Here is a 14580-nt window from a genome sequence, read left to right on the forward strand (position 1 = left end):
ACGGTACCCAAAGCCCAGGAAGAAAGAGCAACTCTGGTTCTGAAACAGATGTGCACACACTTGTGCAAACCAACTCACGTTTCTTTCCCTCCTCCCATCCTCTTAATAGAACTTTCCATGGAGTGAGTCCTGGGATCTTGTACAAGAACCACTGGGGTTCCCTACAGCTCGGGGGGGATGAAACCATGGACTCTGTGACTTGCATGCCATGGACTGAGCTGTGACATCCCACCTCATCTGCGCGTGGCGTCCTGGCAGCAGCTGACCTTTGGTCAGACCAAGGAGTCAAAGGCAAATGATAGTGGTGAGAGAAGCTCGTGGCCAGTGCCGGAGACGTGGTATTCCATGAGCCATGGCGCACACACTTGTCTGCTTCTCCCTTCACACCTGTGTTCTGGCCTCTGTCCCATTAACACCTGCAAGGGGGCTGCTATGGGGATGCTATGGCCACGTCAGGAACGCGAGCATAGACTAGCCTCCCGCCAGCTCGCTCCATCTGTCCCTCACCTCTCCCACCAGCTGCCTTGACCCGTGAACTTCAAGAAGCTTGTTGCGTCCAGTTATAAAGTCATCGCATTAACAGGCTTGGCCCAAGGAGACCCTGTGATTGATCTTTCAGGTTATTTCTAAGCGGGTGCAGTCTGCATTAATGCAATGATGATGACAGGACGACTGCGAACTGTGCTGTCAGGTGAATTAGCCTCGTGGAACCAGAGCGCCCTCAGGGGTCAGCTGAACACCAGTAGCCTCATGGTAGCTTGTAGTGCTTAAAGAAGTGACCCCTGTAGGTCCCTTAGCATAGTGTGGCTACTAAATACATGAAAGCACTGCTTATGATCTTTAATTGATCACCTACTGTGTGCCAGGCATGCTCTAAGAAATCAGTTCCCCCAAATCCTATGTGCTTTATATTTCGAGTTGCAAGTATTTAGAACCCCATTCCCTTGGCTGCCTGAAACCCGCTCTATAGTCAGAACTCGGCCCCAGCTCCAGAGAGCGCGCACTTCCAGCCCCCTGGCTCTCTACACCTCACCCTCCGTAAGGACAGAGGTTATATCTGTCCCCTCCACTCTGCAACCAATATCTGTGCCTGGCTTCATAAATATTCATTCATTAATGAATACATTATCTTAGTTCTCTTAATAGCCAAGTCTGTGAAGTATTTGTTATTATCAAGATCAGGAAACAAAAGCCCCAAGAGTTCAGAAAATGGCCCATGATTAGACAATTAGTGCCGTGGTGGAGCTAAGATGGAATCTACAGCCTCTGATTGAAAAGATCACGCGCCTCCTCTCACCGCCAGCCTCCCTTCAAACCGGCCTCCCCGGAGAGCTATCCGGCCCTCAGATGCGTTGAAGGTAATTTTGGCTGGTTCTTCTGGAAACATCAGAGTATCTGGCCACGTTCACACCACAATCCCAGACGGCAGCCACATGCCAGAGTGGAGAGCAGAAAGAACTTGGGCTCCGGGGTTCAAATTACCCTTGCCCTGCCCCTCCCTCACATCCCCCCAACACTGCAGCTTGGCGCGCCCCTGCTGCCCTACCCCCACCAGCCCACTCACGCACATTATTGGGCTAATCCACCGCTGTCTGGGTGTCCTCATGGTCCCCCATATAGACAGACCCCCACAGGAGGTCATTCCTAACCCACTTCTTCCTGTTTAAACTCCACTGTGCTGTTTATTTTCTTTCCATCAAGGGTAGATTCTTTTCCTCATTTTGTTTTCCTGAAGAGGGCATCCAGCTGGGAGGGCAATACCGAGCCTGCACCCGTGAGAGATCAAATTTGTTTCAGGGAATTCTGAGTGAAGCAGAATGCACAGAAGGAGAGAAAAGGGGGGTAGACCAGTCATCTTTGAGGAAAACTGGCAAGTCACCCAAATCCCATTTCCAGACGACTTGTGCCATTTGTGGGGCTGCAGGAGGGGCCTGGCCAACTGGCTTCCTCTCCTAATGCTGAGCGCATTGCTAAGGAGTAGGTGTCAGTCATGGGGTTTCTTCCCCTGTGGACCCTGTGAGCCAAAATCTCCCCATCTCTAATCACTTGAATCTGAATGTTTTTACTACAAAGATCCTTATCACAAGAGGATGGCATGTTTTGCCATGTATAAGGTCCCTGCTTCTCAGTCAGTGCCCCGCCCTTTCTAAACAGCCCTGCTTCTGCCAGGAGCTGGCCCCCAGCTGCACTCCAGAGAGGGCGAGGAGGCAGCTTGGAGGTATGTGGGTCCTGTCCCCATCATGGAAACCACCCTTTACTCCCCTCAGGATGGGCAGCCCTGTTGTCAGCTGCTTTTCATCACCATCATTGTTACTGTCCTGATGCCAGAGAGCCTGCCCGAGTTCCTTCTTACATGATCTCCCTGCTTCTACACAGGTAGTTCCACGCCTGCTTCCTTCACAGCACAGAAACACGTCACCTCACTCCTTAGCTCAGAGTTCCTCAGTGGCTCCCCATCTCGCCAGCAGTAAAATCCCAAGACCTCTGTAATAGTTTCAGGGGCTCCCGTGACAAATTAAAGCAACACCAGTGTACTGTCCTACAGCTCTGGAGGTCAGGACGTGAAGAGTCTTACAGAGCTGACATCCAGGGAGAGCTGGGCTGTGGTCTTCCTGGAGGCTCCTGGAGAATCTATCTTCTTGTCTTCTAGAGGTCACCCACATGCTTTGTGGGTTGTGGCTGCATTGCGCTGACCTCTGCTCCTTGTCCTATATCCTCTGTCCCTGACCTTCTTACCTCCCTCTGACAAAGACCCTTTTGCTCACATTGTAGCCTCCTGAATAATCCAGATCCTCTCCCCATCTCAACAGCTTGAAATTAATCACAAAGTCCCCTTTGGAAGGGTTTCAGGCAATAGGCTGTGGGCCTCTTTGGGGACAGGGGAGTGGGTCGTGGGCTGCTTTTAACTACCACAACCTCCAGTGATCTACAGGACCCTGTAGGGTCTGCAGCACCCCCTTCCCGTGCCTCCCTGGCCCATCATTCAGTACTCTCCTTATTCCTGACTGTGTCTAGTATTGGGGCCTTTGCTCTAGCTGTTTCTTTAGCCCAGAAAACTCTTGAGCCAGGCCACCATATGACCTGCTCTCCCACCTGCCTCAGCTCCTTGCTTAAATATCCCCTTCTCCACGAAGCCTACCTGAACCACTCTGTGCCTCTGACCTACCTAATGCACCTGACCCAGCTGCCTTTTCTCAGCAATTCTCACTTCCTAACCTACTAAATAATTCACCATTGTTCTCATTTGTACCCCCCCCCACACACACACACACACGCGCGCACACGCACAGAAATGTCAGACCAGGGCTGGAGTATCTGCCTGTTCTGTTTGCCAGTCTTTCCTAGGTGCTTCCTCCGTGCCTGGGCCTGGCACAGAGTCAGGAAATGGGCAAGTAGAAGAACAATGTGCTAAACCCATCCCCTGGCTGGACCTCGGACAGCAGGGGAAGGCCAGTAACGGTGCAGGCCCCATCACCAGGCCACCCACGAGGTGGGCAGGTGTGCACCATGATGGTCACATGACTGAGCGTTCATCACCTGCCAGGTGCTATGGAAGCTCTTTGCATACAAGAACATCCTCACAGACACCCTTGGAGATAAATGCTGTTATCACCGCCCCCCACCCACACACATTATAGATACAGAAATTGGAATAGAAATTAAATAGCCAGGAAGGGAACGCCAGCCCCAGAGCCTGCACCCTCGCCACTGCTGGGTGAAGTCACGAGACCCTGCAGCTCTTCCTCGTGCCTTATTCCTCCGAGACACTTCCCTGTAATCGCTGCATGCCAGGAACCAGGGCCGTTTCCCTGGTGACAAAGACCTGCCTCTAAGGCAAAGATGGGCTTTAAAGCAGAGATATGAAGGGAGGTGTGTGTGCATGTAAGTATGTGTGCATGTGTGTGCTTATACAATCAGCTGCCAAGGTCAAGCTTGGGATTTGCAAACTGTAAGCACCACCAGCCCATTGAGCTGACAACTGCCCCTGCTGTTTCTTTGACTCAACACTGAGCCCTTGAGAGCCCTCAGTCTCTGCCCACCTCCACCCCCTCAATTGGCCTGGGCCGCCTTGCTACTCACCCACATCTCCTCCTCCTCACCAGTTTTCCCAGCTAGAATAAAAAAAAAAAAAAAAAAGGCTCTAAACTATTTGCGTACTTGAGTAAGTTGAGGGGAGCAGCTAAGGAAGAAGAAGATCTGGGAGAATAGATTGGGAGACAGCAGAGCGAGACTCTGGCCAGCTCTGCCACACTGGAAGGGGTGAGTGTGCTCTGGCGGGATCACCTGAATCATTTCTGACATAAAGAATGACTCAGAAGGCTGGCTAGAGCCTAGACCTAATCAACTCTGTTCCATAGACAAGCAGGCTAGCAAGTCAAATCGCCCCGGTTGTAAGCAGTAGGTGGCCTTTTCTGAATCCTCTGCACCCACCCTTTCTCCTGCAGCAGCCCCGCCAGGCACTGAGCCAGGGAAGTGGGAGGGAGCTCATTCCTTAGTCAGATGTTCTAGGACAGGCACTGTGTTAGGCTCCGAAGGATTATTTCATTTCATCCTCAAGGCAACCTTGATTGAACAGATAAGCATTCTCATCTTCACTTTACAGATAAGCTGGACCAGGAGAGGCTGAGCAATAAGAGAGGGTGGCAGGCAAGATTTGAACCTGGTGCTAGCTGGGTCTTAGTGGCTGTGTTTGCCACTCTTTACACCAGCAGGGGTCTGAATTACAGCCATGCTAGCCTGGGTGTGTTTAGGCTGTGCCATCTAGCTAGGTTTGTGTGAGTATACGCTGACATTTGTTTGGTGAAATCAGTAAATGACTCATTTCTCAGAAGTATCCGTGTTAAGCAATGCTTGATTATACTGCCACAGTTACCTGTGGTTTCTTTTAAGAGTTTCTCCATCTAAAAGATGATGTTGTCAGTTTGTAAATATTTTTGAAAGTGTCTCGGACAAAAATCATGGTCAGTGGATCAATAGGATTGTTCAGAGAAATAGAATCAATGGCTGGCTGAATGGGTAGACAGTGAATGGGTCAGTGGATGGACAAGAAGCAGGGATGGATGGATGGATGGATGGATGGATGGATGGATGGATGGATGGATGGATGGATGGATGGGTGGGTGGGTGGGTGGGTGGGTGGGTGGGTGGGTGGGTGGATGGATGGATGGGTGGATGGGTGGGTGGGTGGATGGATGGATGGATGGATGGATGGATGGATGGATGGATGGATGGATGGATGGATGGAAGGAATAGACAGATGATAGGTAATCAGGTAGATTGATTGATAGATGGATATTTTAAGGAATTATGGGGATGGCACTTCTGAAATCCACAGTACATGCGAGCCAACCAGAAACCCAGCCAGGATTTCTTGTTACAGTCCTGAGGCAGAGTTCCTTCTTACTCAGAAAGCTTAGTTTTTGTTCTTAAGGCGTCAACTAATTGAATGAGGCGCACCCAAGTGAAGGGTAAGGGCCGTTACTTAGAGTTAACTGACAGTAAATATTGATCAATCCACAGACTCACAGCAACATCTAGATGAATGTTTGATACCATCCCCCACCCCTTTGGCCCCATCACCATCAGCATCCGCCAGGTACTCTGCAGCCACCAGGCATTGCACCAAGTATACTCCCCATGTGCTTTTGCTTTTCCTCATCAGAATCCTCAGTTTTTATTTAGTGATCTATGAGAGATGAAGTCCCCCAGCATCACCCCACCACCAAGCCTGGCCCAGAACTCAGGCCTGGAGGCAACCAGGACAGCCTTCTCACCTCACCACATCGCCTCTCTATTCCCAGACCACTCTGTGCTTGAAGCAGAACTCACTTTCCAGATTAATGGTAGCAGCTAATCCTGCAGTCCTCAGTGGTCAGCAGGCCCGAGCCGAGGTAGGGTTCCCAGCAGCACACGGGCAGAAGGCCCCAGGCCTCTCAATGCCTGATGTGCCCAGAGCCGGGACCCTGAAACCACGTTATTGCTGAAACAACCTCATAACAAGCCCTGGTCAGGACATCAATATCGAAACCTCCTTGAACATTCCGAAATGGACCTATCTAGTGTCAATCCATCTTCCTGGCAGTTGTGTTTCAGTGAGATTAAAGGTAATCTGCAGAAAGCACTTGGGAGTCTGATCATCTCTGCGCAAAGGGAAATAAAGCTTCCTAGGACTGCATTTTTTTGGACATGCTGCTCACTGGGCCTACTTACATTCTAGGCTTTGCAATCTCTTGGTTAAGGTTATTTGATTGCAAGAAACAGAAGCCAATGCTAGACAGCTTAATTAAGATAAAAAAAAATTGAAGAAAAGCCAAACAAAAATCAGTGGATCGTGTGCCTTATGGAATCAGAGCAGGAACTGGAAACCGATACTTGAGACTGTAATTAACTAGGGCAGCTCTGGGCCCCTTCACAGCAAACGTTTAGAAACCTCTAGGATGCTTCCTGACATGGGTCCAAGCCTGCCAGTGGCTTCCAGTCTCTGCATCTCTGTTTAAATTTCCAAGAATGAGAAACCGATTTGCTCAGCTTGAGTCCAGGGTCCATCCCTGGGCACCCATCCCTGGCCAGAGCTTCAAGGGCAGCATCACCTCCTGGATGCCATGTGCACAGAGGCCACGAGAGAGGACTACCTTTGAGCAGCACATGGCTGGAAGTGGCTACCATGATAATCATGATCATTATAGTAGCTCAGGACTTCCGTGGAGACATCCAGGTCCATAGAGTTCTGCATCCCTCCCGGGTGTGTTTCCACCCCATGCAGCTCTTCGTAGTTCAGTCCTTCTGGCCTCCCGTACTCCTTCTGTAACATTCATCTCTTAAAATAATTAGTTACAAATGCAATCATGAGCCTCAATTTTAGAGCTATGCCATGGCTTTCAGCATCCTGAGACACTTTATCTAAGTACCAAGAAGGAAGAGTATTTGGTTATTTTGCTCACTCTGCATCTCCAAAGGCCTAGCATGATCCCTGGCACTTAGCAGGTGCTTAGTGGCTTTGCCATCTTGGTCCAGGAGTATTTTTTAGACCCTTATGTCTGATCCCCAACACCCAGAGTCAGCAGATACAGTACTCTCCTGTCCTGGGGGAAAGCTGGTAAGCTTGGGCTCTGCCTGTGTCTAATGTATGTTCAATATTAAAGAGGATGCCTGGCCACGGGTGGGGGATCTGGGTGTTTGAAAACAGTGAAGCTATTGTTCAGAGACAACCCAGGAGAATACAGCCAGAACAAGCAGCTCCAGCCTGCTGTCCCCACACACTCGGAGGAGCTTCTAACGCGGAGTCATCCTCTGTGACTCTCCCTGAAATAGACGTGGCAGCATGTCCAGGAGAGCGATGTTACTGCCCCGTGTTGAGCCACACTTAGCCAGAATGGGAGATGCCACACTTAGCCAGAATGGCAAGACTCAGACAGAGCCAGGCTTCAGATCCCCTCTGTGCTCGTGACCCTCTCTTACTAGCCTCGTGACCCACTCTGCAATTTCTCTGGTTCTAAGAGATGCTCACAAAGCAGGAAAGGGTCGACAAATCCAGAAGGGCAGGAAGTGGGACTCAGAGGAGCAGAGCAGAAGGCCAGGCTCCCAGGCAGGCATGCAGGACGGAGAACTTTCTGCAGTAAGAGGGACACCCACACTGTCATTGGGGGGCAGGTCTGATGAGCCCAAAGGCTCTGGGTCTGGGGGCTCACATAAGTGGTTTTGAGTTTCTGCTGGGTAACTGCCCTTCTCCATCCCCCCCACCCAGCATTCTGCACCAGTCGTCCCTTAACTTCTTCCAGCTTGGGACTCAAGGTAGGCGTGTCTGCAAGCCTTCAGGTGCATCATTTGCACGAAAGTGTCCAGGCGCTGCTGAAAATGAACCTCAAAGAAACAAGTCGTTTTTTTTTTCCTTTTGTGCTCTAGTTCGAGAGCAATTTAACCATTTGACCTCAGCTCCTCTCTCTCTTCAGGAAGTCTGTCATCCAACTCGACCTCGCCAACACCAAGAAAGCGATGATCGTGCCTGCCTTCGAGACGCTGCGGTACCGCCTCTCGTTCCCCAAGTCGAAAGCGGAGCTGCTGTCTATGCTGGACATGGGGACGCTCTTCACCTTCAGGTGCATAGCCCCCACTGCCATGCCCCGGGGTGCCCCAAGGTCTCCCTCTCCCAGGAACCCCCACATTGAGCTGTGGCCCAGACTTTGCTGCTGCCCTTCAACCATCTCAAGGCCAAAAAAAAAAGCACCCCTGGCCCCAGATACTGCATTTTGAGTCTTCCCTCTCTTCCCCACACCATGTACCTCATTTGCACATGGGTGACAGACGTGATGGGAGGGCAGGAGTCCTGGGTTGGGAATCCCACTTCTTTCTCTGTGTGCCGCCCTCAGGGTGGCCAGGTTCCTGATCCACCCTTGCCTGCGTTCTCCCCATTTGCTTGTTCATTCTTTGGGTAGGTGGGTTTCACCCTCTTAGCGTGTGGTCGTGATTTTCCTTTTCCCCTTCCTGGAATTGGTCTGTTCTCCGAGGTCCTCAGACCTAGGGTGTGAAACAGTGGCATCAATGACTGAAGCTGTCAAGGTGACTCCGAGATTGGACACAGCAAGTGTGGCTGTGAACCGACCTGTCGCCCACATGACAGTTGTGAACAAACCCCCTCACTTTTCTGACCTCCCAGATCCCAAAGTCCTGCAGGAAGAGCACAGAGAAAGCCCTTTCCACCCTCCAGTGTGCCCAGAAGGTGTACAGGCACAAATGTAAAGGGGATCCATCTCCCGAGGATGGGCTGGGGTACCGAGTGCAGTGCCTCCTGGACTTGGAGTGCTGCGAGTCTCTGGACAGCGGGGTTGAGGAGAGAGTCCTCACTTCTCCGCTCCTATTTAAGAGGCTTTCACTTTGTACTATGTAAGAACCACCAGCACTTCTTCAAGTTAAAAAATGTCTATTTCTAGGCAATCTGAATTGTACTGAAAAGATTATAATAATGTCTTGAGTTTCTGTACCTCTGTTATGTTACTAGAAGTTTCTAGAAGGTTTGCCAGACAAGTTTTATTTATTGGAATTAACTTTGTGAGCTAAGTTATTTATTCAACAATCAAGAGATGATCTTAATTCATATTTTATACACATAAGGACACTGAGGAGTGAAGAGGTCCTATTGGAGCCAGAACCCAAATTCCAGAATTCTGGAAAGTGGGCAAAGAGAGTAAATATCCCACAAGCCAAGCCTTCTTTCTTTTCAGAAAGAAATAATAATTACTATTTGTTGAGAACTTAACATGTGCCAGCACAGTGATCCGCTCACATGATGCTCACAACAAATCTAGTGGGTAGGTACTGTTATTGCCATTTTATAGACAAAGACACCGAGGCTCTGAGAGGCTAAGTAACTTGCCCCAAGGACACACAGCCAGAGCACAGCAGGGCCTGGATTCCACCCAAGTCTGAGAAGCTGCAGAGCCTACGTTCTTAACCAAAATACCATCAGACTGCTAATCAAGTTCTGAATTCCTTGCCAATCTGTGTTTGATAAAACACTGTTAAAATGGCTAAATCATTGAGACGTTGAGACTCTGATACCAAACCTTAGCCCGGGTCTCCCACAGATGCCAGAGGCTGATAGTTGAACCCTTGGCGAATTTCCAAGGCTTCCTTCCTTCTCCACCCCGAGGTGATTTGAGAACTAATTTCAAGGCCAGGTCTGTGGGCATGAGAACTGGGGTTTAGCCTTCTGTGTCCATGATGGCTGCTCTGGCCCTCAGCTTGCAGGCCACCATGTCAAATGCTCAGTTACACACCTTCCCTCCAAGAAATTGCTTTTGTCATCTTCTGTCCAAACGTGAGCTCTTCGGCCTCCTAGCAGCTGAGAGCACTCTCCCTGCACTGGGGTGAGGGGTGCCCACACCCCTCAAGGCCTCTGGGGCAGCGCTTCTCAGAGTGTGTTCCTTCACCACAGCCTCAGTGTCTCCTGTGGACTTGTCAGAAATGCAGAGTCTCAAGCTGAACCCCAGACCTACAGATCAGAAACTCGGAGGGAGGAGAGGACCCAGTAATCTGTACAAAAATAGCCTTCAGTTAGTCTGAAACACACTCAGGTTTGAGACGCGCAGCTCAAAGCAAAGTGCCCCCCACTCCCTTCTCACAGCATCCTGAAAGGTGTCCCCAGAAACCTGTCATCACTCGTGTTTATGGGAAGTTGCCTCACATGTGTGGTCCCAGAGACCAAGCCCAGGCCAGTGTCTGCTGCAGGGGTGGCAGGTCCTCGGCTCATCTCAGGCTGTTCTAATGGCGAGTTGAGTGTAGCTTCACTCCGTTCTTCACTAACCAACCATTCAGTGAGGCGTCAGTCTTCTGGGCAGAGTTAATGGAAGCTGCCTCCTGCCCAGGTGTCCCTGTCCAGGTGTCCCTACCCAGGCGTCCCCGCCCAGGTGCCCTGCTCTTCCCCCACCCCGTATCCTGATTCTCACATTATAACAGGCTAAGAGTTTAGAGTCTGAAGATGGAGGAGAAATAAGTTGGCCATGGACACGCTGATATTGCTAAGATGACCCCTATGAATTAACATCCTATCTTGGAACAAATAGCATTATTCAAGGGCAGAACCATGGACGGTCATGTGAGACCTCTCCTGCAGCCCACAGTGGTGTCTGGGAGGAATAACCAGTGCAGACCGATGCAGTTAGCTCATTATAAATGCTGCAGAGCACTCCCGGGCTTCACTCACTCTGTCGTGTACCCCTCCTTGTTAGTGAAGGATTCAGGTAACAGGCCATATTCAAGTCCTTGGGCCACCATAGCAAAATATCACAAAGAGATTTATTTTCTCACAGTTCTAGAAGCCAGAAGTCTGATACCAGGTGTAGGTAGGTCCATGCTTCCTCCAAGGCTCTAGGGGAAGGTTCCTTCCTTGCCTCTCTCTAGCTGCTGGTGGTTACTGGCAATCCCTAACTTTCCTTGACTCCTGTATCAACCCCTCCAGTCTCTGCCTCTGTCTTCACATGGCCTCTTCCCTGTATGTGTCTGTAACCAAACCTCCCTCAGCATTGCAGCAGCACCCACCCTCGTACACTCTCACCTCATCTGATGACATCTGCAAAGACCCCATTCCCAAGTAGGTCACAGTCATAGGCAGGGAGGTTATGGCTTGACTATATCTTTTGGGGGAACACAGATCAACCCACATGTCAGCATCTACCTCTTCCTCCAAACCAGCAGCCTTGGGCGAGCTCAGCTTCTTACCCTGCACCCACTGGCTTGTCTCCATGTGTCCCAGGTACCACGTCTGGATGAAAGGACACGCACCCACAAATTTCGCCAAGTGGCGGACCGCCACCACGCCTTACCGGGTTGAATGGGAGGCCGACTTCGAGCCGTATGTTGTCGTGAGACGGGACTGCCCTGAATATGACCGGAGGTTTGTGGGCTTTGGTTGGAACAAGGTGGCTCACATCATGGAACTGGATGCACAGGTGAGAGGGGTGTCATAGTGGGCCCGGTGCTGTGCAGGGGAGGGGAGGGTGGTGAAGCCTTGATCTCACATCTGCAAGGGACCTTGGAGATAAAAAAAAAAAAAAAAAAAACACAGACCTAAGAGGGAACATGATGTGTTCAGGGGCTGTTGATTCCCAAATCATCCCTCTTTATTCAACCCTGGGTGAGAGTTGGGTTCCCAGCCAAAACCCAAGCAACTATGATGCCTGTGAAAATCCATTTCACCCCCACCCCGCATCCTCACTCATGTCAGTGATGAAGACAAGCAAATGATCCCTATTCATCCCTTGTGCTGTGAGTCATAAATTGACACAAAGCTTTTTCAGTGTCCCATGGAAATGACACAAAGCATGTGGCTAAGATGCAGCTATTTATTCTACCCTGTAACTAAAGGAGGTATGATTTTTAGATTGTACTGTATTTAATCATGAAACCTTTTCATTCGCTCTACTAATATTTACTGAACCTCTATTTCAAGAGAAATCTGCAGAAGTCCAGTAGTAGGGTAAATCAGAGGTCAGCAAAACTTTTCTGTAAAAAACCAGATAGCAAATCTGGAAGGACTTTGCCTGGCTTCGGGTCTTCCTTTCGGCTGCTCAGCTCCTCCACTGTAATTCAGTCACAGACAATACCCAAACAAATGGGTTGGCCACGTTTCAATAAAACTTTATTTATAAAAACATGCAGTGGGCCAGACCTACCAGTTTGTCAAACACTGTGTTAAACAAAAGCAAAGCTAAGCTGTTTAAATTCGGAAAAGGATGTCTGAACCCCGCAGCCCACCCTTTTTTCTCTCTGCTTTCTCCAAGGCACCTCCTCATAGACCACAGTGTAAATATATCTCAACAGCACCTGAAATTCAGTAAAAGCAATGTTGGATGCTCAGTGTTGGTTGCCAGTAAGAGTCCCCTGGGAAACATCCCAACAGCTCCAGTATGTTGGGAGCATTCCAGGTGATTCTAGCAAACACACTGGGTGGAGAATGACCGATGTAGATGAAGGTTGCAGTGTCCGTACTTAACAACAGAAAGTGTGACCGTTAGTCTACAGACAGGGGGCCCTGTATTGCTCACACACAGAAATGTTTAGTCTGCCTTAGCTTCTACTTGAAAGGAGAGAAGTGTTATAATATTCATGTGTCCAGCAGTGTGATGAGGTGAACTGGTTCAAATAAACTTAACATTTCCAGCACAGAGACCTGGATTTTATTTGTTTTAGACAATTTTGACAGAGCTCTTGAAAACCGTTGCATATTTGCCTTCCTTTGTAATAGCACATGCCAAACCTCATTTTACCCTTGCAGTGATTTAAAGAAATAATGAGTACACAATTGACAGGTAATCCAGCCACACCTGCAGGGGCCAGTGGAATTGGAAGGACACTGTTCCCATGTGAAATGTCCCATGCAGCTGAGCTCTGGGGGTTCATGCATCTTCTTTGCATGGTTCTTCTTGCTCCTTCCCCACTGTCAGCTGTCATTTCTTCCCGCTGTCAGTATTCCTCTGCTCCTAACAGCTATCTTTCCCCTCCTGGTTTCCCTTTCTGAGTTTATTCTGATCTGCTCTGGCCTGGGAAATGACATGAGCTTCTCAGACATTATGTCCAAAATCAGAGTAAATCGATTCCGAGTGCAGGTGTCCTGGCTTCCGCTGTGAGCTACATGTGTGTAACTAAAGTTGTGTCATCTGTTCTGGCTACTCAGAGGCCTTTTGCAGTCTGGGTATTCTGTCTGTGCAGTCTGGGTATTCTGTCTGTGTTCTGCCATGTAGAGAACGGCATCTGATGGTACACTTGTAATAAGGATGCGTTGGTGAGCGTTTTATTCCCGAAGAGCTTCCGTCCAGTGGAACATTTTTTCCACTTTACTCCTTTTTTGTTTGTTTCCTCTTTTGTATGAATCTATGAAGGCTGTGAAATCTCACCTAGCCCTATGAGAAATCATATAAACAGACATCAGCTAATTGAGCCGGGAATCTCCCAGGGTGGCCTCATTCTAGAGCAACCATGTGAGTGCGAACTCACATTTATCAAAAACCTTTTATGAATCAGGAGCTCATGCCTGTAACTATCCATGCATTATTGGTCATCCTTCAAGGTAGATATTATTGCTTTCACTTTACAAGTGAGAAGACAGAGACTTGAAGAAGCCAAGTAATTTGTCTAAGGTCATGGAAAAAACCTTGAACTATTCCACTCTGTTAAATGAAACTCAACAAATGTAGAGATCTAATTGACTATATTAAATGATTCATGAATAGGGCAGCATCCAGTCTAGATCCTGCAAGAGCTCACACAGAATGCAGGGTATTTATAGACAGAAAGGAAGTGGAACAAAAGATTATTTCAGGTAAAGCCACCTGCCCTCAGAGGAAGGCACAGGATTCTTACCATGCAGATGACCTCACCGATGCCGATTGATTGGTGCAGGATTATACTTTTGAGAGAATTTGAAACTGCAATAGGTATTAAGCCTGGGTGAGGGACAGGGCATGAAGGACTCCAATGTGATGATGTTTTTGTTGGTCTTTCCATCAGTGTGGTTGCGCTGTCCATGGTGCTTCCAGTTCATTCATTCCCATTGTCATTCAGTCATCCACTTAGGCATTCGTCGGACATTACTGAGGACTCTTGCAAGCACTCACATTGCCCCTGTCTCCTTTTAGGAATATGAATTCATCGTGCTGCCCAACGCCTACATGATCCACATGCCTCATGCCCCCAGCTTTGACATCACCAAGTTCCGGTCCAACAAGCAATACCGCATCTGTCTCAAAACCCTGAAGGAAGAGTTTCAGCAGGACATGTCTCGCCGCTATGGCTTTGCTGCCCTCAAATATCTCACTGCTGAGAACAACAGCTAGCACCAAGAGGCCCACCGCTAGGGAGAGACATTCTGTAAGAAGAGAGCCACTCGCTGTATGGGGCCCTGCCTTCAAACTCAAAATGGAGCAATGCTTTTTTGGTTTGTTTTTATTTGTCTCTTTGGCCCAACAAAGCTGCTCTCACTGCAGAGTTCTGGGACAAGGATCCGGCCAACCCCTCTCTGCCCCATGACCCGGCATTCCCAGAGTGTGGAAAAATAGTCCATCTGCATAGTCTTTTCAAGGATGGGAT

General features: G+C 49.2%; 1 protein-coding gene across 3 annotated transcripts in view; it reads left to right on the top strand.

The window, feature by feature from the left end:
* Window positions 1–14369, top strand: part of LARGE1 (LARGE xylosyl- and glucuronyltransferase 1) — a gene marked incomplete at its 5' end in the record, with an annotated part of 325411 nt that extends 311042 nt beyond the window's left edge. For 2 of the 3 annotated variants that reach the window (XM_084255760.1, XM_084255758.1), the window contains 3 exons: window positions 7950–8096; window positions 11249–11444; window positions 14130–14369. In XM_084255760.1, coding sequence (XP_084111886.1) covers window positions 7950–8096; window positions 11249–11444; window positions 14130–14327 — 541 coding nt within the window. In that variant the 3' untranslated portion in view covers window positions 14328–14369. The remainder of the gene's footprint in view (window positions 1–7949; window positions 8097–11248; window positions 11445–14129) is intronic. The other variant, XM_084255759.1, reaches the window with a different exon arrangement.
* Between the last annotated feature and the right edge of the window lie 211 nt (window positions 14370–14580).

This window comes from Talpa europaea (assembly GCF_964194135.1).
Source record: "Talpa europaea genome assembly, chromosome: 15".
Taxonomy (NCBI): Eukaryota; Metazoa; Chordata; class Mammalia; order Eulipotyphla; family Talpidae; genus Talpa; species Talpa europaea.